We start from the raw sequence: 24,693 nt of genomic DNA on the forward strand, positions 1-24,693 counted from the left end.
TGCATGTTGTTTACAGTCCATAGCTTTTATTAGTTCGAGACATTGTTTATGAAATTGACCAAAAAAAAAGAAGACATTGTTTATGAAAGGGAAATTTGGGGAATGACTATAGCAAACAGCAAAATTAAGTCTATATCCATTACAATCAAATGGATATGATATTTCTATAATATTTACTATATTATCTTTTCTCACTTTCACTTCTCTTTTTAGTTAAATGGAACATGATTTTTTATAAATAGATTAATTTTTTTAAAAAATCACACATAAATCAAGATTGTGACTTCTGTTTTAATATATAAAATATGGTTTGTAGGAGTGGAAACAAATAGAATATATGAATTTTAGAGGTATTTGTGATACGAACCATTTGACTTAATTATCAATTTTCTGGTCCGACTTAATATGTAGCCATTCGGATATTCGGTATTTAGATATCTAGAAAATTATATGTTTTATCTGAATATTTGATTAGATTCATTCAAAATATACATTTAAATATATGTATAAATATCTGTTTATCACATCGGAGGGCATGCACATTCATTTTTAGAAATATTGGATCTGGTTGGTAATGGCAGTAGCTTTAAAATTTTTGCTGTAGAAAAAAATATGTAGACTTTTTGCTGTAGAAAAAAATATGTAGACTTTTTGCTGTGGCTTTAGATTTTAGTGCTGTAGAATTTTATGGAAAGCACTAAAAATTGCTTTGGATATTTGGCTCTGCAGAGCACTTATACAGCTGTAAGTTTTTCAAGAGCTGTGGTTTCAAAAAAAAATTTAAAACTTGATTACTCTAAATTTAGTGTTCTAGAAATAAATAGAATAAATAGGATTGTGAACAACACCTACAGCAACTACCAATCATCCCATTACCACGGTAAATTGGTTCGTCTTTTTTGGATATCGCTTATTAGTATTTCTTTTTCTTCTGAAAGTCATGGATATTTGAATTTTCGCTTAAATCAAAATGGACAACATATCAAATCCGAATATTTTGCTCACTCCTAATGGTTTGTAACAACATTTGCAGAAACGACAATATAGTGGTGGTTCTTGATTTTAAGCAGGCGTCAAATCTTAAAATCAAAATATGAATATGCATTTTTAAGAACTTAATTATTGTGGGAAAGTACATCTTTTATTTATTTAACGGGAAGGTAGTCATTCTGTGTGTATTTGAAAAATTAAAATCCTAAAAAAGAACTATAAATCCAAACGAATTTAAGGTAAATATGTATAAATAAATTGTTATATAACAAAAAGGAAAGAAGCCCTCACGGTCGGGTTAAGTTTTAATTTTGTTACTATAGTGCAAGATTTAGGTCTTTATAATGCGTCGGCTAATTGCTGACTCTTTTTGTTTTTGTGGGGATAGATAATATGTGTTTTATATATGTGTATTAGTTTGACTTCAGCAAATGTGATAACACAAAAACATAATCATGGCAAACAGATTTGGGTGGAAGACTATATATGATGGTCTATACTCTATATTTACAATATCAATGGGGATGCTAATCATATCTCTTGTCTTCTTCACTTTAAAAATCATTTATTTGTCTCTTATAATTATATTTTTTAATTATATAGTGCATGTATACAGTTAATTATATAAAAAAGTTAGGTGCAAGAGAGTAATGAGTGAATTTGCCAGATAACTATAATGAAAACAAATATTCTGTAAATAAACATGTAGTAAAATGATGGTTGAATATGACATTTTATCACAAAACGTGATGTTTTCTCCTTAGCAGCACATTAACATGTGTATTTTTGTTTTGCTAAAACTAGGTGCATTCATTAACATGTGTTGAACGCGGCATACCAATATATGATAAGTTCGTATTGTTTACATACTATATGGTAAAATGATATAGAAAATCCAGACATGCTATATTATGTGGCTGTTAAAAAAAAGTATTGTTGATTTTTATTTACTTCGTGGATGCTCACAAAAAAAACTATGTCCATATGAACGATAGCATAATAATAAACATAATATACAAATTAGCTGACAAAAAAAAACATAATACAAATTATGTTAAAAGAAGAAATTAATTTTCATTGTTACTGAAAGAGGAGACAGTGTCAGTGAGAAAGCATGAAACATGAGAAGAAGTAGAAGAATAATAAGTATTGTATCATATTGTGCTTTGACGATATATAAAATAATATATATAGTATTTACAAGAATTGTTATAGAAAGATGTATATATTATTCATTGAAGATGTATTGTTAATTTTTTTAAATTGTGTTTCACTGGATTTAGAGTTTTATCTTAAAAGATTCAAGACTATTCGATTCATATAATGATATAAATGATATACAAGTGTTTAAATTACCATGAAGTTGCATTCTACTCTATTTGCTAGAAAGCCGAAAAAAAAAACTATAGAATATAACATACTACATAAAGGTCATTTTTTTATTTTCTCCAATTTAACCCATCGTCTGATTATGGATTAGTTATGATGTGTTAGTTGTTTATGGTGATACTGATTAAAGCTTGGTGAAATTTTGACGGCTTCCGGTGGTAAGAAGAATGATCGGAGAAATTCGGAAGTTTGATCTCCTATAGACAATAAAATTAATCTCAGTTCAACCAAAATATTACTGAAACAATAAATGATATGAACACACTTATATATTGATCTGGTTAGAACTAGTTTGATTTATATTAAATAAACAGACCAGATCATTACATGAACACTCTAGAGCGGCGGCGAAAGCTCCGGCGATGGTTACAATTAGAGATAAAATAGAGAAGAGGCGTGAACAATGCATATTTTCAATCACGGAGGGATTTCGAAATAGTATGTGTTGTATCATTGCATGGGGATATGGGTATTTATGTTTATAGAATCAATTAACTCAGAGAGGGGTAATCTCACACTAACAATATTCAATGATTTACTTAAAATTGGCTGAGTAATATTATTCTAGTTTATGGGTTGAATGATAAACCTATGAGGCTATGACTAAGAGTCAGTTTTACTGTAATGGTATACTTTCATAAAAGTCACCGCAAACTAGCACTTAGACCGCGATTAATCTCAGTTTCTTAGTTCGGGTTCTTACATTCGGTTAAGAGACGGTTTTTAACTTTTCTTAGTTTTTTATAAGAACCGTCTTTTAATTGAGAGATATAAGAGCCGTTTCTTAACCGAAAAATGTAAAAAAAAAATCAAATCATTATTTAAGAAACCCGGCTAAGAGACTGGGGTTAATCATATGCTCTTATAGCATGATTAATGCAGATCTCTTAGGTGGGGTTATTAGCGTAATATAAGATACATTCTCTTAGTTTTTAACTAAAAAAACTAAGAAAAATCTCTTAAATAAGAAATATAAGAAACGTTTATTATTTTTTAGTTAAAATCTAAAAAACCGTATCTTATATTATGTTAAGAACTTCAGCTCTAAAAGACCTGCATTAGACATTTTATTTTCCATGCGGGGAATAACCTCACAAAAGAAAGTAAGTGAAAGAAAAGAACGACAAAAAGAAAAGGGGAAAAGTGAAAGTCTCGTTAAAATCTTAAGACGTTTTTTTCCTGAAAATATCAAAGAAACTATTTCATCTGCCAATCAGATGATAAAATTTTTTCTGCTTTCAGAAATGAAAAACCTTTGATTTCACATGGCAGAGAAAATATATAAATAAAAAGCTAGAACCAGATCCTTTGTTTTTTGTTTTTTTTTGGTGTAATAAGACAACAGTTTTTCACAATATATTTGAAGTTTTATGTGTATATATATGCAATAGTCACCTTTGTCCACCTTCCCATATATTCTCGAACCCATAAGCCAGGGTAATGATGTGTATAATGTGTGTTTATACAGTATCTACAATGTTTATACGATAACTACTTCAATGTGATTTGTAGACCCGTAACTAACTTACATACTCGGTAGTGTAATGATGATGTTACTGTATTATCACCCGATTTAAACCTCTATTTTGTGTACCACCGAAAATTTAGCATAATCTTCTTAGCAGTAAATAACTTTTGAGTTATTCTTGGTTCACTCTCTGGGGTGAACATTCACTAACCAATAGGATTTCATTATTTCAAATTCGATATCTTTTAAAAAAGGAAACAAAATATTATTAAGTTATATTATGTTTTTTAAATTTTTTTAAAAAAAATAGCAGTTACAGAAAAAAAAATTAAAAAAAATCTTTTTAAAAACACTAAACCCTAAATCCTAATCCCTAAACCCTAAACCCTTGGATAAACCTAAACCCTTGGGTAAACTCTAAACCCTTGGGTAAACTCTAAACCCTGGGGTAAACCCTAAACCCTTGGATAAATCCTAAACTCTAAATAAAAATACTAAATTCTAAAACTCTAAACCCTAAACCCTTAAGTGTTTTAGTGTTTAGTGATTTTGATTTAGAGTTTAAGATTTATCCTAGAGTTTAAGATTTATCTTGGAGTTTAGGATTTACCCAAGGGTTTAGGTTTAGGATTTAGGGTTTAGAGATTATGATTTAGGGTTTAATGTTTGCTGACGCCGTTAAAAATATTTTTTTTTGTAATTACTACTATTTTTATTTATTTATTTTTACCTTTTAATTTTAAAAAGATAATATAATTTGACAATATTTTGTTTCCTTTTTAAAAGATATCAAATATGAAATAACACAATCTTATTGGTTGGTGAACTTCTAGGTAGGGTGAACCAAGAATATTATTTGTTCCAGCTAATCCGCCAGAGTTTAAATTAAAATATTGTATAATCCACTAATAAGTCTGCATAATCCGAGTTTTCGGTGCATAACCAATAATTAGTTAACCAAATCATTAAACCAAACATCTCAGCTAAAATCATCATCGATACTCCACAAGCATACATAATGGTTTCCCCTTGAGTCTCTGCCTTCCCTGCAAAAAATAATTTCTCACCTTAAGAAATTGAATGTCACACCAATACAAAAGATCTCAATCTATTAGTCTGAATATAATGTATTAAATTTTAGGACAGCAAACCTGTAATTCGGGTAACTCGATCACACATGCACATTCCACAACTTCCGCCCCAACCCTCTCTGACACGGTCAAACACATTCACAAATAGTAATGAATTTATATCAATTTGGTTAGGTTTAAAGTTAATAACTCCAATGGCTTTTTCATAAAACTGAAGGAATTTACCTAGCAAGTTAATGGCGGCGCAGAGAGTACCACCGGTTGCGATAAGGTCATCAACCACCAAAGCTCGGTCTCCGGCTTCAACAGCTCCTACGTGCATCTCTAGCCGGTCATTTCCGTACTCCAATTCGTATTCTTCAAAGATTGTTTCACCTAATTATATAACACGTCATATCACCATAAACTACTCAGTTAGACATGTAAAATTGGTGCTATTTATGATGTAAGTTGTATGAGAAATATAAAAAGTTAAAGAACCTGGCAGTTTCTTGGGTTTCGGGAGAGGAACGAACTTTGCTCCAATGGCTAATGCGATTGGTGGACCGAATAGGAAACCACGAGCCTCTATTCCTGGAATGACAACAAACGTCGTTGTAAATGCAAACGCTGTTTTTGCGGTTATGTCATTTTAGCAAAGGAAGGTCTCTTGGTAAGTAGCATAAATCACAATAAGTCGTAGCATTCTTTTATGAAAACACAATTATATATTTTTTTTTGTTATCGAGTTGTTACAACTTACAAGAGTCTTATCAAGAACAATGATTTAGAAGAGAAAGATAAGCAATCTCTTTGTCCCAACAACGAAGCCAATATACAGATTACAGAGCACTAACGCCAAAGATACGGTCGAATGTTACAAGTAGTCAAGCTATGTATATCCCAACAACAAAACCCAATACGATGTTTTTCTTATTTCATACATTTGAAATAATTAACAAAAAAAGATTGAATACTAAAATATATAACTATTTTTTAATTGTGTCATGTACCATCAACCATGTGCTATGCACACCTCCTCCAACACGGTCTTTATGGTAACTATATAAATAGAACATCATAATACAAATGCTGAATCATTTGAATTTCACCCAGTTTCATTGTTCTTGACTGATAACTATACATTTTGTATTATATCAAATGAGTTTGTATTGCTTTGATAACTTTTCCTTTAAAATCTGTATAGACAAAATCTATTTGTTTAAAAAGGCAATTGAAAAAGCATCGAGATTTAACAAGTAAAAGGAAATGATGTACTTCATCACACTTCCCATCATTTCAACAGTATCAATAAAAATGAGTTTTTTACCAGACCCAAAAATTTGAACCGGAACCGATCCAAAATTATCCGACCCAAAACCGAACAAAAAATTTACAAGTGCATTGTTAAGTTCAAAATTTCTACACCCGAAAGAACCATAACCGAAAAGAACCGATCTGAATATACCTAGACCGAAAAGATATGATCCGATAAGAACTGATTCTTACCCAACCTAAAAACATGAATATCTAAGACTATGACTTTATGTGTTCTATTATATATATTTTTTAATTTATGATTTATTTGTAACGTTTTTTGTTTGTAATTTTTATTATTCTTTTATAACATATTAAGTAATATAAAAGTTTAAATGTCACATTATAAGTTTTAAATTTTTAATTTCCATTATTAATAACTTATTTTTTGTTATTTTGTAAATTATTTGAGAAATATGACAGATTTCAACTAAATTTTAATTCAGTTCAGATATTTTGAGTATTTTCTGGTCTTAAATACCCGAACTAACCGAATCAGCGACATATCCAAAAACTACAAATATTTTATAGGTATTTTAGTTATAGATTCGAACCAAATGAATCCAAAAGAAACAAATCTGAACTTGAATAAAAAAAATTATATACCCAGTTAGATTTCAATATCTAAAGCAGGATAACCCATACCTGAGAAACCAACATGAATCTGATCTGAAGACTCTAATGCACATGCCTACTTGTTATACAAAAGAAGAGAGACATAAAAGCAAAAAGAGAGAAGAAAAGAATTGGCCAAAACAATGATGATAGAAAAAGAAGGCAAATCCAAATGAAGTTCGTTTAGGGCCAACTCTTTTAAAAGGTTACATCCATCACTCGACCACACATCTATCCAAACAGTACCCACCACACACACTTTTTACATATAAGCAAGATCAACAATAAGCGTTTCAAAAGTAGAAGACTGTGGAAAAGAATATGCGATTTTTTTTATTAAAGCTCTTATATGATTTAGGAAGAAGCATGATCCAGACAATCAATCTCACTCAATCACACACAAAAATTATATTTCAGAGATAATGGAGAATCTTGTCTCAACCAAAAGTTTGAGAGAATAAACGATATTAACCAAATATTTGATTATTTAAGTTTACTTTTTAAAAAGATACGTAGTCTATTAATTTAGAGTCTTATTTGATCTTACTATGGTATGTTTTAAATTTGGATCTATTGAACATGTGACTAAATATAAAGACACACTTATTATATAATCTATACTGATGTATTTCAATATTAACCTAATTATATCTCGATATATTATACTAATTATTTCCAGATAAGGTTTAAACACATTCAACCTTTAATCGCCATCAAACGCTGCACCAAAGTTTCTCGAAACAGCCATCTCCATGCGACGAGTTGATAGAGTCACATGCTATATTAATTAAGGTTTTGCTCTCTTAATTTCTTCTGAAATTCCCATATTTTACACAACATTGGCTTCATCCAATCTCTGATTTTGTGCAAACAGAGAAAATAAGATTTTTGATGAGGAAAGCAAAGAATATGATGCTTCATGCTTTCATCAAAGATCCACAATACGCTAAACCGACAAATATTGATATGTCTCATGTCTTTGAAAAGTCAATTTATCTCGTCGACGATATTACATTCATCATTATACTGCAAGCGATAGTGTTTCTCATTTTTAGTGGGAAATCTGACATGTTATTGTATATTCCATTCCTTACTTGTGATTTCAAGTTCGTGGTTTTTGGTCATTTTTTAAAGTAAAATTTTGATAATTCATCTCTGATGCCTTTTATGATATAAATATTTTTAATCAAAAATATTGTTCGTGGTTCGTGGACTTTCTTTACCAGGAGTCTCATCAGGGAAGTTGGAGATTTCTACCTATAAAAAGAGGATCAATAAGATTTTGTTTGTTTAAATTCTGAAACCAAAATATATTGTTTGTTATATTATAAAAATATTTAAACATATATTTGTAAAGCTTTTCTGTGTAAATTAAAACATCTGTTTTAAATACCCAACCTAAAAAATTATTTAAATTGAAAAGATAATAAATAAGATTTGTATTGTTCAACGTATTTTTATTTAACGATTTCAGAATATTATTATTTTATTCATTTCCTGTTTTTGCTCTTTTTATATTAGAATATATTGATTACATTCCATCTTTCCGGAAATAGTTTAAAAATTTGTTCACAATTTATTCAGTTAATTTAAAAAGTTGATCATTATGACTCCAAAATATTTGTGCATCTGATATTAAATAGAAATAATAATTATTTTATTATTTTATCTTTTTTTTCTATTTTGAACAAGTCCGATTCGGAAACGATAGCATTAGTTTATAGAATTTCTACTATATATCGATCTATTACTAAAAAAAATAGATACTTAGTCCCTCTTTAAAGTAAAAATATTTACTATTTCAAATGATATGGTATATTGAGATCATAACTCTTAAAATATACAATTTACATATAATCTTGAGATATACCAATTTTTTAAACATATTTAAAATATAGAAATATTTCATACAAAAAATAAAAATAAGGAAATACAATCAAAAATATAGCTACCTAAATTAGAATCAAAATCGAAAATTTCATATCCATATTCATACCCATGCACACAAATTGAACTCGAAATTTTATCGGGTTTCTAACATTGTTATTTGAATCTAACCAAAAACTAAAATAACAGAACCCTAACCAAACTGAAATTTATAAATAACCTAACTATTACTATATTTTATTGAACCAAAAACCAAAATCCATAACCGAACCAGAACCAAACCAAAAATTAAAATATACAATCTGATCACAAACCGAAGTTTATAAAATATCACTAAAGCATAAAATTTTAATTTGAAAATACAAATTTAAATTTAGAAGATTCTCCGCAACTACGCGGATCAGAATGTGGTATGCTATTTAACTGTGCCTGTATGTACCTATGAGCGTGAGTACAGATGCAAAGGTCAAACTAATTCGAACGGTACAATGTCTCTTTCATATGCATTTGACTTTCTTTTTTTTATGTATCTGACTTTCTAATATTGATATCTAATTGGTTCTTTTTTTGTAAAAAAATAAAATGTATGTTAAACTATTTCCTCACAAGTACTATCGCATAGCATCAAATATTTTCCGAAGTATGACCAGTGCTATTTATTCCTGAAAATAAAATTTGAAACATATTTCCTCACCAATCTTGGTTTTCTCACTGAAAACCAAATTTTTAATCTTGAATCTCATAAAACAAACCGAAAAGCTAAACCCAGACAAAATAATTCCAGACCAAACATAAATCTGGCGCAGAACAAAAACCCAACCCGACATTCCAAAACTTAAAAGACCCGAAAGAACAAAAGCCCCGAATCAATTTCAATCAGGAACCCTAAAACTGTTGGTTTGCTTAAAAATAGTAAACCAATATAAATCAATTTCATGGGGTTTTCGATTTTGATCTTTATATTAGTGGGAAAATATGGATGAAACTTTATATTCATGGGAAATAAGATCCGAACATTATTTTCGGGGATAAATAGCAAAAAAGTCATATTTTGGAAAAAAAATAGTGCTATATGATAATATTTGTGGGGAAATAGTCGTCGATTTTTTATAAAACAATATATTTTGAATAAGTCATATATAACTTCAGACACAACCACATGTAAAAACAAGAACAATAGTCATTAATTAAAAAAATTAACAACCAATTGATAAAAAGTTGAGCCACCTAATTGAGATGTATAATCCAAGCACTCTCCATCAAAGTTCAATGTAAAGAAAGACTTTGGAATACAAAAAATTAGACCGTATACTATATTTTCAAATTTATCTATTTTACGGTTCAAAACTACACTAAATTAGCTTGTGTAAAAAAACTGAATTTGAATTTTCAGTAGTCTATGTTCAAAAACCTTCAAAACAATAAAAGACTCGAGTTTACTCAATTAGTTCGAAGTTCTAAACAGTAAACCCATCGAAATTACACTATACTGTATCTAATGTTTATAAAGTTAATAAAAAATGATGAATTACAAATTAGAGAGAGAATAGCTGATGCTAGGAGTTTTCAAGGCTCATAAAACAAATGTTGTAGTATAGTGATTATTGAACCAATTCTAAGGGATTTCAAGCATTGAGAATGCAAGTACTTACGTAATTTAAGTGCAACCGATGATTTAAAGGGGTTTTAACTACTACTAATACTAGAAAACAATTACAGAATGATACTTTCTTGACGAAGGGAAAAGAAAACTCATGGGCATAGGGATTAGACCTTGGGTGATCAAGTTTCGAACTAAGGATGGCTAACGATCAATCAAACTATCAACCTTAAGCTTAGACACAATCTTAAACACACTCTATGTCTAGATGAATGTTCATTTACTAACATATCTCAAACATCAAATGTCTTTGGTTGAATAATATAAAAGCAATTATTACTAACAAGTCTATTGGTTATCTTAACCCCTTTAACAACAAATGTCTTTGGTAAAGTATGTTAAAAGCTTAGGAGAGTTGTCTCAGGCATTTCATCAAACACCTTGTGGGTGGAAAATGCCTAAAGATCAACTTTTGAGTGGCCAACTCAGAAGATGCATTATGAATACTCTACTAGCAAGGAACAAGAATGATCTACACTAAAACATCCTAGAACTAACCTAATCACCCTTAATCTCTCTAACCCATCAATTCAAAAGTGATTACTCACTAATCTCCATGATTCCTCTTAAACCCATATTAGATTTCAGATTAATCATGTAGAGAAATAGACAAGAAATCAACAAGAACACAAGATCAAAGCAATCAAATCTGAATCAAAAGAAGTTTTCACTAGTTCTTCTCTAGAAAAAAAGATTTGCCTCTGGTGGCTACAAAAGGTACTCAAAACATAGGTTTTGAAAAGTAAAAAACGTGCATAATGAAATGACGAAAAGGCCCTTGAGAAAACATAAATTCGGCCAAACAAATAGACGCGGAGCGACCTCGGCACGTCGCTGCGAGAGGTCGCTCCCGGGTCGTTTCTTCGCGAGTGACCTGGCTGTGTCACTCCGAAGACGTCGCTCCCAGGTCATCTCCTTGTGAGCGACCTGGCTGTGTCACTCCGAAGACGTCGTTCCCGGGTCGTCTCCTCGCGAGTGACCTAGCTGTGTCGCTCCGAAAGGTCGCTCCAGGATGCTCGATTTTGGTGTCTCTGGACGAGAGGACGCGAGCGACCTTGGTGTGTCGCTCCAACAGGTCGCTCTGAACATCGGGAGCGACTTCGGCACGTCGCTTTGGGAGGTCGCTCCAGGGTCAAATCTGTGTGTCTCCGGACGTGAAAACGCGAGCGACTTCGTGTGGTCGCTCTGGGAAAGTCGCTCTGGGATGTGGTGCACAGCGACTTCATGTAGTCGCTCGGGGAAGTCGCTCCAGGCAGTGCTCGTCCAAAGATCACTCTAATCACCTCCTTTGAGCTCCAAATGCACCCAAATGTCTCAAGGAACTCCATGTGGTACTCCAATACCTAATAGAGACATATGTATGCAAAATGCAACCTAGACATGGCTAAATCCTAATCTATATTATGAAAATGCACATGCATAAATGGATAAAACAATGTAAATATGCAAGATATCAACTCCCCCAAACTTATTCTTTTACTTATCCTCAAGTGAACTTTCTAGAACTCATAGGGAGAGAGGTTTGAAGGTGGGAGCTCATAGCCAAAAGAAACACACAAAGCACTCAAATCAACATCTAAATTCAGCATTAGTACACCTTCTCTTATTATACTCTAGCTTCTCTAGGTCTGTATCAACTTTTTTCATCCCTACACTCATCATCATGCATTCACATATGCAAATCAGCTAACTCTCAAGTTCATTAAGCATAACATCAAGTGAATTCTTGCAAATGGTCAATTGGTCCAAATCATTTGGGTAAGGGGAAGCTTTTTAATCAAGTGAGTCAAGGGGTTCAAGATACATGATCTTTTAAAGTAGTTTACTCTCAAAACAAGTAGCCTTGACATTGCACATAATGTATCTAAGAAAAGGACCAACTCATGCATACAATGCTCAATCTCCATTGTTCTACCCTTTTCCCAAACATACACAATCACTTTCCAATGTCAAACCTAACTCCCATCTCTCACCAAAAGATCCCAAGAATACTTTGCACATAAAACTCTTTTTCTTTGAAATCTATAAAGGATTTTCTCAACTTCTAAACAAATCTTAGCTCTAAACAACTTTGCTAGCCCCCTTTTCTTTCTTTCTCATTTTTTTTTCGGGGGCCAAAACTTTTTCATAAACTCGAGCTAGACGTTTATCTATTAGTTCCTGATATATGGTGTTTTATACATCTTGTATATATGCTTTTAAATTGGTTTTCAAGTCTTTATCGAGTATTTCTAGTCCTTTTGGAGTCATTACAGGTCTGGAGTTGCATTGGATGGGAGATGGACAAGCTGGAACAAAAGAGGTAGAAAACAATGCAATTTGGTGGTTTTCACGCAGAACAGTCTTGATGACTGTTCCGAGTGAGTGTTCCAGCGGCAGAGATTTTTAAGGAAACTACAATCATTACGGGATTTGCCCTAATTATCCCTATTTTCTCTCCCAGCCGCCTGTGGCTTTGATACATCATATTTTCTGTTTCTCTTTACCATTCTACGCTATTTTAGACAGAAGAAAACCATTGGAGACTTTTGTGCTTTTGGATTGTAAAGGGAGAAGGCTCCATCTCTCTCACCATAGAGAAGATTATCCTGAACCCTCTTTCTATCTCTTTTATTATGCAGTTTCATTCAGGATCTATGTCTTTGATTGCTTGCATAATGATTGAGTAGTGATCTAGCTCGCCTAGGGTTTTTAGGGTGTTGAAATATGAGCTAAACATAGATAAGCTATTCTTGATTATTCTTCATCCATACTATTCTTAAGGCTTCCATTAATCTGATCACTTGATGTTAGATCCTAAGTTTATCGCCTAACTAACCGCTTAGGAGATAGCTTGACATGTATTGAATGAGCTTAGTATCCCTAATCAGCGAAAGTAGATATTTGGGTAGTAAGTGAACTGATCGGACCTGATCTCTAAGGCTTGCAGTCGTTTCTCATCTCAACGACAGTTAGATGATGGGATCGACCAGCAAAGAGATCACCACCACGACAGTGGGGTGTTCCAGCTGAGTGATCCGAGTTCTAGAAAGCACTGCATCGCGCTTGAATAATTGTTTGGTTCTCGCTCAACACCCAATGAAATACCCTAGGCTAGCTTCTTGTTAAATTGAATCAAACTCTAGTTTACTTGTTTTCCGCGTCACCAATTGAATTGAAAACCATTTTCTTTTTAGCTTGTCATTGAAATTTATAAGAGTAAAGTGTAGACTGGTCCTCTGGATTGAATCTAAAGTACTATAATCACAACTGTTAACTTGGCAGTAGCAAAGATTCATATTTAGTGTATCAAGTTTTGGCGCCGTTGCGACGGGGACCAGATTTTTTTTTACCTCTACTTTCAGTTTCATTTTAAGTCTAAGATATCTAACTCGCCTCTGTTTCTTTGTCACAGCTAATGATCCAGGTGCATGACCAGTAGACATACTCGGAGCAACGCACAAGGACCATTGCATCAGCTCACCAACGAAGAACTAGCGAGATTAGAACGTCAGAACCGTCAACAACCAAGGCAAACAGACACCACTATGGGTGATCACACCAATCAGGATGATCTCGCTGCGGCTATGGCACTCATGCAGCAGCAGATGCAACAAATGCAGCAGACCATCCAAGCTCAGCAGGATGCTGCTAAACAGGCTGCTCTCGCGCAGCAGGAACAACAGGCGCAGACTGTTCCAATCGGGCAGAGAAACCTTCCGCCTAACATCCCTACTACGCGCTCTGCCATTGTTCCTCCACTCTGCACCAGGCAGGACTTCGAGATCAAGCCTGCTTTGATTGGTCTACTACAGAGAAAGGTGTTCTCTGGTCTCTCTACAGAAATTCCAATGGAGCATATTGAGAGCTTCGAAAAAGTCTGTAGTTTCACTCGCGTGAATGGTGTTCCACCAGACTACATCACGTGCATGTTATTCCCATTCTCTCTTGATGGAAAAGCTGCACGGTGGTTGAACTCTCTCCCTACCGGCTCTCTCACTTCATGGGAACAGGTCCGATCAGCGTTCCTCAGCCATTTCTACTCTAAGGCGAGAACAACTGCATTGAGGAACAAGATCACCTCCTTCAGACAGCTCACTGATGAGCCTTTCTGCGACACATGGGAGCACTTCAATGACTATCGCAGAGAATGTCCTCACCATGGATTTGATGATGATTACCTCCTGGACATTTTCTATGATGGAGTGGACTGGAAATACCAAGGTGCTCTGAACTCTGCGAGCAATGGAGACTTCATGACTCAAACCACTGATGGAGCATTTAAGCTGATTGAGAACATGGCTGCTAGCTCAGCTAATAAGAAAGAGGAGAGTGATTGCTCCTTGAAAGGGAACAGTTCTCACACCCAGAAAATAGATGAGTTGACTGCCAAGGTTGATCAGCTACTGAAAAACAACCAAGGGCACGTCTTCAGCATGGAGCAAGCTATGGCCGGACATATTCAGAACCAGAACAAGCGACAACCACAGAGCAATCAGCAAGCTGTTCCAGCTAACGAGAACAGTCAACCAGATGAGCTGCAAAGTCTGGGTATGATGATGCAATAGCTGTTGCAGGGTCAGCAGGTTCAGGCCAAGGTGTTGAATTAGGTAACCACATAAATTGACACCAGGATGGGCAACATGTTCACTGAGCTGAATAACAAGTATGACAATCTTGCGATCCATATGAGAAAGATCGATGTTCAGCTTGCTCAAACAGCTGAGAGTGTCAAGAGGCAACAAGAGACGCTCCCTAGAAGAACTGATAAAAATCCAAGGACTGAGCACTGTAATGCAGTAGAGCAGCCGTTTGCTGAGACTATTCTAGTCGCAGAAGAGAACACAGAGCAGTCTGCTAGATCTGAAATGATTGCTCCTAGCGAACCTGCTGAAACTCCACCAGTCCGAGTCTATGTTCCTAAGGTTCCCCATCCAATTCCACCTAGACATCTGATGGATCCCATTGGTGAAGAGCATCTGATAGGTTTTAACAAGATGGTGAGAAGGCTTCCTAAAGAACTTGCATTCGAAGATGCTCTGCAGATTCGTCCATTGCTCCAGTTCTTTAAAAACTGTAGAGAGACTCCAGAAGAGATCAAGGTCCTCTATACCAGAGCACTGTCTATGCCAGCACTGAAGGTATTGCCTAAGGTTGATGATCCTGGAAAGTTTGTTTTCCCATGTTCCATCGCAGGAACAACCTTCAAGGACGCTCTTTGTGACTCTGGTTCTTGTGTGAATCTCATCTCAAAGGCTATTGTAGACGATTTGGGTATTGCTGATGTTGAGTGTTCTCAACTGACCCTGACCTTTGCAAACTCTTCCAGAGCAGTCCCATATGGAACCATCCGCAGCCTTCATGTTCAAGTAGGGGAATGCATTGTTCCTGCTGAGTTTCAAGTTGTTGAGATGAACAAGGATCATGAGATGCCTTTGATATTTGGAAGGACATTCATGGCTACTGTTTGAGCAACCATCGATATGCCTAAGAAGAGAGTCTGCTTCTCCAACATCAACAAGAAAATTTTCTACAAAGCTGTACCCACCAGATCTTCCTCATCACACGCCTCTTGCATCTCAGTGTTTGATGTAGAAAAGCTGAAGGTTGTTCCAGAGAAGGAGCATGGTGATAATGGTGAGAGCAGACTGTTCTTTGATGAAGATCCTAGCACTGATCCTACTAAATTCAGAGGAAATTCAAGGATGAAACAGAAAGTCCAGAAGAAAAGGGTCAAGGGAGATCCTACAATGACTTTGATACCTCTCAAGTGTGATGGGAACTCCATTGAGTATGAGGTAAAGTGCAACGGTACCTCTAAACCTTTCTCTAAAGTCAGAGCTATTCTCACACATGAGCTGAAGGAGAAAGGAAAAACAGCTGTGAAAGGGTTGCTGAGCAGAGTTCTGAAGTTGAACATGTCTGATTGTGGAGCTTGTTTTGGAACAAGTCCTCATGATCAACCCGACTGATCCATGTCACCAAGTCAAGCTAGTGACTTAAACCAAGCGCTTGGTGGGAGGCAACCCACTGGTAAGTGTAAATATAACTTGCTTTTGTTTTTGGTTGCTTATTTTCGTTTTAGTTTATTGATTTTCAGGTCAAAAAGCATAAAAATTCGAGATACTTCAAAAATTCTGGGTTGCAGAAACGGAACAACCTACCCCCTGAAAAGAGCGGTTGTTCCAGGCGACCATCTGACGACAGAACACCCAGAATTTTCATGGAGCGCCTGCTCCACTCAAGTAAGTATCTCAGAATTTTATTCTTGTTTTCACCTTCTCTCTGATTTATTTTCACACCGGAGACGTTGTGAAGTAAGTCTGGGGGAGGGTTTTCGTCGTTTACTAACTCGTTTCTTTCTTTTGTTTTTCTTTTGGGTCAATTTGAGTGAGTTTTTATTGAGTCAGTCAAAATTTGTGGAAATTAGGACCTTATTCCGTGTTGATCACTGACCACCTCGTGCTTTAGTTATCTTATTCAGTGACCTTAGCAGTGGCGAAAGACACACATGTGGACCTGGAACACCCTGACATATCTCACTTGATTCTCCAGAAGTTCTCAGCCGATCAGGTTACACTGGGTAGACTTAACTCCACCTTACTTAAACCTAATCTTGACTGAAATTCTTCTTGTTATGGGCATTAGATCAGGGAAACGAGAACACACTCAGGACTTCTTATCCTTTTTATCCATCTTGCTGATCCTGAGTGGCTAGCTCATCTTTAGCTAGTTCCCACCCTGCACCTTAGCCTTTATTCCACCTTCATGCATTTGTTTTTCAGTGTCATATGTGCAGATATGTGAAAAAAGGTCGGAGAGGAAAGGATCAACGCAGCCTCTTACTCGTTTCTGCTGCAGAAATTATGTCCGAAAGGAGAACAAGCAGATTAAGGGAGCAACCGCTCTATAACCAACGAACTGTGCAAGAGCAGGGGTGGAGAACCAGAATGGTCGTGAAATTAGAACCACCAGTGGCACTCAGAACGATCATGTATTACCTCCTTCGTCACATCACCATATCAACAATCAAAAAAAAAAAAAAAAAAACGAGATTAATGTGATGGAGAAGGGGAAGAAAGAAAAGAAACATGGAGCCACTGGAAAGGTCGAGCAAGAAGTTGGTACCAAGTATTGAAGAGTGTGTAGAGGAAAGTGGAAAGCAGAACAATCAGTTGCATGTTCCGTCATCAGAACAGTCGCACCAGATATAGCAAAAACGAGTAGAGGCTGTGGACATCAATGGATCTATCCTCTCTTGCCGTTTTTTGTGATATCCTGCATCCTCTTCAATGAAATGGTAGCCCCTAAACACTCTTAACTCCACCATTAAATAGCCTGTTCCACACCTAGACCGTCTACCCTGAATGATGCCTGTGATGAAAAGCTCACGCTACTCTTAAATGAATGTAGGGAGTTCTGTCTCGATAGTGTTGCTTTTTCAGGTTTGAGATGAAGAGTATGGAGCCGATTTTTGAACAGCAGTCAGTGGGGTTCCAGTAAGGGTGTGTTGTCCTAGTTTTACTGCTTGTATGGTTCAAAGATTCGTGGTTAAAGTATGGTTGCTGAGAATAGGAGAGTTCCCACACTTTCAAACCTTTCTCTCTGTTCTTGATACTTGATATTGTTTGAGGACAAACAAGGATCTAAGTCTGGGGGAATTGATATATGGTGTTTTATACATCTTGTATATATGCTTTTAAATTGGTTTTCAAGTCTTTATCGAGTCTTTCTAGTCCTTTTGGAGTCATTACAGGTCTGGAGTTGCATTGGATGGGAGATGGACCAGCTGGAACAAAACAGGCAGAAAACAATGCAATTTGGTGGTTTTCACGCAAAACAGTCTTGATGACTGTTCCGAGTGAGTGTTCCAGCGGCAGAGATTTTTAAGGAAACTACAATCATTGCGGGATTTGCCCTAATTATCCCTATTTTCTCTCCCAGCCGCCTGTGGCTTTGATATATCATATTTTCTGTTTCTCTTTACCATTCTACGCTATTCTAGACATAAGAAAACCATTGGAGACTTTTGTGCTTTTGGATTGTAAAGGGAGAAGGCTCCATCTCTCTCACCATAGAGAAAATTATCATGAACCCTCTTTCTATCTCTTTTATTATGCAGTTTCATTCAGGATCTATGTCTTTGATTGCTTGCATAATGATTGAGTAGTGATCTAGCTCGCCTAGGGTTTTTAGGGTGTTGAAATATGAGCTAAACATAGATAAGCTATTATTGATTATTCTTCATCCATACTATTCTTAAGGCTTCCATTAATCTGATCACTTGATGTTAGATCCTAAGTTTATCGCCTAGCTAACCGCTTAGGAGATAGCTTGACATGTATTGAATGAGCTTAGTATCCCTAATCAGCGAAAATAGATATTAGAGTAGTAAGTGAACTGATCGGACCTGATCTCTAAGGCTTGCAGTCGTTTCTCATCTCAACGACAGTTAGATGATGGGATCGACCAGCAAAGAGATCACCACCACGACAGTGGGGTGTTCCAGCTGAGTGATCCGAGTTCTAGAAAGCACTGCATCGCGCTTGAATAATTGTTTGGCTCTCGCTCAACACCCAATGAAATACCCTAGGTTAGCTTCTTGTTAAATTGAATCAAACTCTAGTTTACTTGTTTTCCGCGTCACCAATTGAATTGAAAACCATTTTCTTTTTAGCTTGTCATTGAAATTTATAAGAGTAAAGTGTAGACTGGTCCTCTGGATTGAATCTAAAGTACTATAATCACAACTGTTAACTTGGCAGTAGCAAAGATTCATATTTAGTGTATCAGTTCCAATAAGATTATCCGTTTAAACAAAAGAGTCTATTCTTTTCCTTCGAACTTTTCATGCTTTAAAACCATAGTCACAACACTCACCCCCACCTATAGCTAGACAATAGAGTGCCTAATCTAGCAAGAATGAAGACCAAACATTGCCGTTCCCGATACTCTCAACATTATGCACATGTAAGGCTTTCCGAAAAATGCCTCACTCATCAAATAATGAAAGTTCAAAAGGAGGGAAGGGTTTTGGGAATGGTGTACCACTCGAGTTTGTCAAAAAGATTGGCATAAAAGATGTGACAACTCAAGTTTGTATATCCACGACTCAGTACACAAGGGACCATAAGCAAGAAGCATTAAGTTCGTTCAGTTCAAACAAGGTTGTAGTTGGCTTCAAAGGTTGAGTTTCAGCAATCAACAAGTTTCAGAAAGAGTTTTCAAGGCTCGAAGCATACAAGTCTTTTTGAGAGGTGCATAAGCTACTCAGGTGCAAAGTAGTGTTCTTTACAAGGCATTTAAAATCATTGCTCCCAATGCAAGTGAATGCAACCTATATGCTCTAGACTCTCCTAAAAATGCAATTGATGCAATCTATATGTTTTTTTTATCAAATATGTATGTATAATAAAATGCATGAGACTCAAAATCATCAAAGTAAACGTGATCAAATACTTGGTACCTCCCCCAAACTTAGTTCACACAGTCTCTGTGTTAGTAAGTTGAAAGAGATACCTAAAAGAGAGATAAATGCAAAGAAAAACTGGTATATACAAGGGAAAGTAGTGGGTTACCTTCTATGGAGAATGAGTAGAGGGAGATGCTCCCTCCTCGTCGTCCTCAGGTGGTAACTCTTCAAGGTGCTCATTAGCAGGAGTGCCCATCTCTTCAATGTAGAAGGCTTGCCCGAACACAGTTGGTTTCTTCATTTTTCCTTTGATGTCAAAGTGGAGAACATGCCCTTTACCCAAATGGAGATCAATCGTGCCCTCTTTCACCTTAACAATTGCTCCTGCTGTAGCTAAGAATGGCCTTCCAAGAATCAATGGGTCTTGAGCCTCCTCACCCATCTCAAGCACCACAAAATCTGTAGGTATCTCGTACCTTCCAATCTTCACAGGGAAGTCCTCTAAGATGCCCACATGGTACTTCACTGAACGATCAGCTAACACCAGAGAGAGTCTACACTTCTTGTACTGAGTGAATCCAAGCTTCTTTGCAACAGACAAAGGCATCACGCTGACACTAGCTCCCAAATCGCATAGACATTTCTCAAATACCATAGGTCCAAGAGCACAAGGTAGTGTGAAGCATCCTGGATCCTCTAACTTCTCTGGAACATCAAGCCTCTGGATGATGGCACTGCACTCATGGGTAAGAATCATCATGCTGGAGCAACAACTTCACCATCTTTCACTGTTTTCTTTTCTTCCCCAACCTTTCCTTTACCTTTAGCTTCCACAATCTTCTCCAAGATTTCATCATTGATTTTCTCATCAACAATCACCACTTCATCATCTAAGTTGATGGCCACCTCCTCACCTAGTTTCTCAGCATCCCTGGTGAGGGTTGTAGGAGGTAACTGCTTACCACTCCTAAGGGTGATAGCTTTGGCCTCCTTGGGGTTTTGGTCAGATTTTCCAGGTAGAGATCCCTGCTGGCGATTCTGGTGAGTGTTCATGGAAGCAAACTGATTCTCTAAATTCTTGACTGTAGAAGCAAGATTTGAGAACTTGTTGTTGAGCTCATTGTAGCTCCCATCAATCTTGGAATGAAGGTTCTTTAACTCATAACCAACATGCTTCTCACTTCTACTATGAGATTCTAAGATTTGTTTCAGTAAGGTATCAGTGCTGGTCTCTTGAGGAGCAGAGGAACCAGACGAGGGGTTTTGCTGAGGATGATAGCTGCTTTGCTGGTTGTTTCTAGGCGGATAACCATTGTGTTGGTTGTTGGGATAGGATTTCTGTTGGTAGTTGTTGTACTGAAAGTTTGGCTCTTTTTTGTACTAGCTACCATTGTTGTTGATGAAACACAGCTCTTCCTGACCTTCCAAACCCTCAACCTCATGGACAACAGGTGGTGTCTCTTGGCTTTGGTTACCAACAAAGTGCAGCTGCTCTTTTGTAGCTTTATCAGCAAGGAGGATGTCTATCTTATCCTGTAGAGCTTTTAACTCCTTCCTCGTCTGCTTATCATCTGTTTGACTGCCTCTGTCGTGGTCTCCACTGTAGACTGCATCACTCTTTTCCATGTTGTCAACCAGCTCCTCTGCATCTTCCTTAGTTCTCCCCAAGAAGAACCCATTGCTAGCTGTATCCAGTCTGGCCCTGTACTTAGGAAGAACACCACGGTAGAATGTGCTCAGCAAGCTCTCCTTAGAGAAACCATGGTGTGGGCATTGAGCTTGGTAGTCCTCGAATCTCTCCCAGGCTTCACTGAATCCTTCTTGGAAACTGGAGATCTCATTTCGCAGCTTAGCAGTTCTTGAGGATGAGAAGAATTTCTCCAAGGATGCTCTCTTGCACTCATCCCAAGTAGTGATAGAGTCGCTGGGTAGAGACTTCTCCCACTGACGTGCCTTATCCCCCAAAGAGAAAGGAAATAACTTCAGCTTCAAGGAATCCTCAGACACACCATTGGTTTTTGACAACCCACAGTAGCTGTCGAACCTATCCAAGTGATCAAATGGGTCCTCTAGAGCCAAGCCATGATACTTGTTGTTCTCGATCACGTTGAGGAGTACTGATTTGATCTCAAAGTTGTTGGCTGCCACGGACGATGCTCGGATTCCCAGTCTATGGCCATGAACGTTGGGCCGGTCATAAGTACCAATGGGTCGAGCTGCCCGCGGTTGGTGTTCTGCCCCTTGCGGTTGATCTGCCATATCAATATCCAACCTCTGCAAGTGGGCTTGTTGTTCTTCTTCTCTTCTAGCTCTAGCACACTCCCTCTCGAAAGCTCTGATGTCTGCTACTATTGGAACTAGGTTTGATGGACCCCTGCTCCTCAAGTTCATACACCTGAAAGTGAAAGGTAGGTGAAGAAGAAGAATCAGTAACAAAACAAAATTAAAATGACTTAGTTTTAAGCAAGTGACTAAATCTCAATGTTTAAATCTACTCAGAATTTGGCAATGGCGCCAATTTGATGTTAGGAGTTTTCAAGGCTCCTAAGACAAATGTTGTAGTATAATGATTGTCGAACCAATTCTAAGGGATTTTAAGCATTGAGAATGCAAGTACTTACTTAATCTAAGTGCAACCGATGATTTAAAGGGGTTTTAACTACTACTAATACTAGAAAGCAATTACAGAATGATACTTTCTTGACTAAGGGAAAAGAGAACTCATGGGCATAGGGATTAGACCTTGGGTGATCAAGTTTCGAACTAAGGATGGCTAACGATCAATCAAACTATCAACCTTAAGCTTAGACACAATCTTAAACACACTCTATGTCTAGATGAATGTTCATTTACTAACATATCTCAAACATCAAATGTCTTTGGTTGAATAATATGAAAGCAATCATTACTAACAAGTCTATTGGCTATCTTAACACCTTTAACAACAAATGTCTTTGGTAAAGTATGTTAAAAGTTTAGGAGAGTTGTCTCAGGCATTTCATCAAACATCTTGTGGGTGGGAAATGCCTAAAGATCAACTTTTGAGTGGCCAACTCAGAAGATACATTTTGAATACTCTACTAGCAAGGAACAAGAATGATCTACACTAAAACATCCTAGAACTAACCTAATCACCTTTAATCTCCCTAACCCATGAATTCAAAAGTGATTACTCACTAATCTCCATGATTTCTCTTAAACCCATATTGGATTTCAGATTAATCATGTAGAGAAATAGACAAGAAATCAACAAGAACACAAGATCAAAGCAATCAAATCTGAATCAAAAGAAGTTTTCACTAGTTCTTCTCTAGAAAAAAAGATTTGCCTCTGGTGGCTACAAAAGGTACTTAAAACATAGGTTTTGAAAAGTAAAAAACGTGCATAATGAAATGACGAAAAGGCTCTTGAGAAAACATAAATTCGGCCAAACAAATAGACGCGGAGCGACCTCGGCACGTCGCTGCGAGAGGTCGCTCCCGGGTCGTTTCTTCGCGAGCGACCTGGCTGTGTCGCTCTGAAGACGTCGCTCCCGGATCGTCTCCTCGCGAGCGACCTGGCTGTGTCGCTCCGAAGACGTCGCTCCCGGGTCGTCTCCTCGCGAGCGACCTAGCTGTGTCGCTCCGGAAGGTCGCTCCAGGATGCTCGATTTTGGTATCTCCGGACGAGAGGACGCGAGCGACCTTGGTGTGTCGCTCCAACAGGTCGCTCTGAACATCGGGAGCGACTTCGGCACGTCGCTCTGGAAGGTCGCTCCAGGGTCAAATCTGTGTGTCTCCGGACGTGAAAACGCGAGCGACTTCGTGCGGTCGCTCTGGGAAAGTCGCTCCGGGATGTGGTGCACAACGACTTCATGTAGTCGCTCCGGGAAGTCGCTCTAGGCAGTGCTCGTCCAAAGATCACTCTAATCGCCTCCTTTGAGTTCCAAATGCACTCAAATGTCTCCTGGAACTCCATGTGATACTCCAATACCTAATAGAGACATATGTATGCAAAATGCAACTTAGACATGGCTAAATCCTAATCTATATTATGAAAATGCACATGTATAAATGGATAAAACAATGTAAATATGCAAGATATCAATACCTGCAACCACTGAGATGTTGTTGTCCCTGTACCTCTCAACAAACAGATCGATTGTATCTTTGAAAGCTTTCGGATCCAACAGTACTGTTGTTATGTCTTGAAACATTATTCCTGCAATTTTCCTCCTTATTTATAACCCTTTATATTCTTTCTTACAACTCATAACAACATCCTCTAACAAAAAAATAGATTCGTGACAATAAGCTGTTAAGGTAACAGTACAACATCCCCTGAATTTCTCAAGAAAATAACCAAGAAAGCAGTTCAGACAAACAACATTTTCAACGAGACGAAACAGAGCATGTAACGACACGGATCTTTGTTTTGATTCCGTTGATACGAGGATCCTCTTCTTCTTTGTTTCCTGACATTGTCAACGAAAAACACTGAACGTAAATCCTCTGTTTTCTTAAGGGAGAGAGAAGGAGAAAAAGGTGAATAATTGTGAGCGACATAATTTTGTAATTTTCTATAAAAATAAGGATTAAATACTATGAAAGATTTTTTTGTCAAAAAAAAAAGCCAATGAGATTAAAAAAGGGGAATTGGGTGGTATAACCATCAAACAAATTATAATTCAATGGCTAACCAAAAAACCTACATCACCTCTACACTCTGCCTCTTATACATAATATTGCCATATTGCCCTCATATGCAACCGGTTGAAACCTGCGAGAAAAAATAAAGAAAAATTAATATAATAATAATACTCAAAAGTAACGTGTGGTCCTTGAAAATCACACATTCTCTCACATGTGCTTTATTTTGGTAACTTTACAGTAGGTTGAAATTCTTCTTCCCGGACTTTTTCTTGAAT

The 24,693-nt window shown here is 36.5% G+C and overlaps 1 protein-coding gene, 1 non-coding gene and 1 pseudogene across 3 annotated transcripts; 1 reads left to right on the forward strand and 2 right to left on the reverse strand.

Moving 5' to 3' along the window:
- Positions 1–4,625: 4,625 nt before the first annotated feature.
- On the reverse strand, positions 4,626–24,669 carry LOC106345390 (adenine phosphoribosyltransferase 3-like). Of its 2 annotated transcripts, XM_048752921.1 has the most exons (6): positions 24,168–24,669; positions 23,877–23,998; positions 5,419–5,511; positions 5,164–5,313; positions 4,999–5,057; positions 4,626–4,893 (listed from the first exon to the last, which is right to left on the reverse strand). In XM_048752921.1, exons 1-6 carry the CDS (start codon positions 24,329–24,331, stop codon positions 4,840–4,842), a joined length of 642 nt encoding a protein of 213 aa, XP_048608878.1. In that variant the 5' UTR covers positions 24,332–24,669; the 3' UTR covers positions 4,626–4,839. The 2 variants fall into 2 exon arrangements, with proteins under 2 accessions (XP_048608878.1, XP_048608877.1); XM_048752920.1 differs by having other exon boundaries at positions 23,877–24,669.
- Positions 14,437–14,543, reverse strand: LOC125584820. Its single transcript, XR_007321727.1, has one exon. It is a non-coding gene; the product is annotated as a small nucleolar RNA R71 (small nucleolar RNA).
- LOC125584781 lies at positions 21,544–21,638 on the forward strand (annotated as a pseudogene).
- Positions 24,670–24,693: the final 24 nt, after the last annotated feature.

The sequence above is a fragment of the Brassica napus genome, chromosome C3 (genome assembly GCF_020379485.1).
Source record: "Brassica napus cultivar Da-Ae chromosome C3, Da-Ae, whole genome shotgun sequence".
NCBI classification, from domain to species: Eukaryota; Viridiplantae; Streptophyta; class Magnoliopsida; order Brassicales; family Brassicaceae; genus Brassica; species Brassica napus.

Coding starts and splice junctions, on each gene's coding strand:
- LOC106345390 (XM_048752921.1), bottom strand. CDS start 24,331: ATGTCGCTCACAATTATTCACCTTTTTCTCCTTCTCTCTCCCTTAAGA. Junction 23,999..24,167: donor GTCGTTACATGCTCTGTTTC/GTCTCGTTGAAA, acceptor ATAAATAAGGAG/GAAAATTGCAGGAATAATGT. Junction 5,058..5,163: donor CGCCGCCATTAACTTGCTAG/GTAAATTCCTTC, acceptor TGACCGTGTCAG/AGAGGGTTGGGGCGGAAGTT.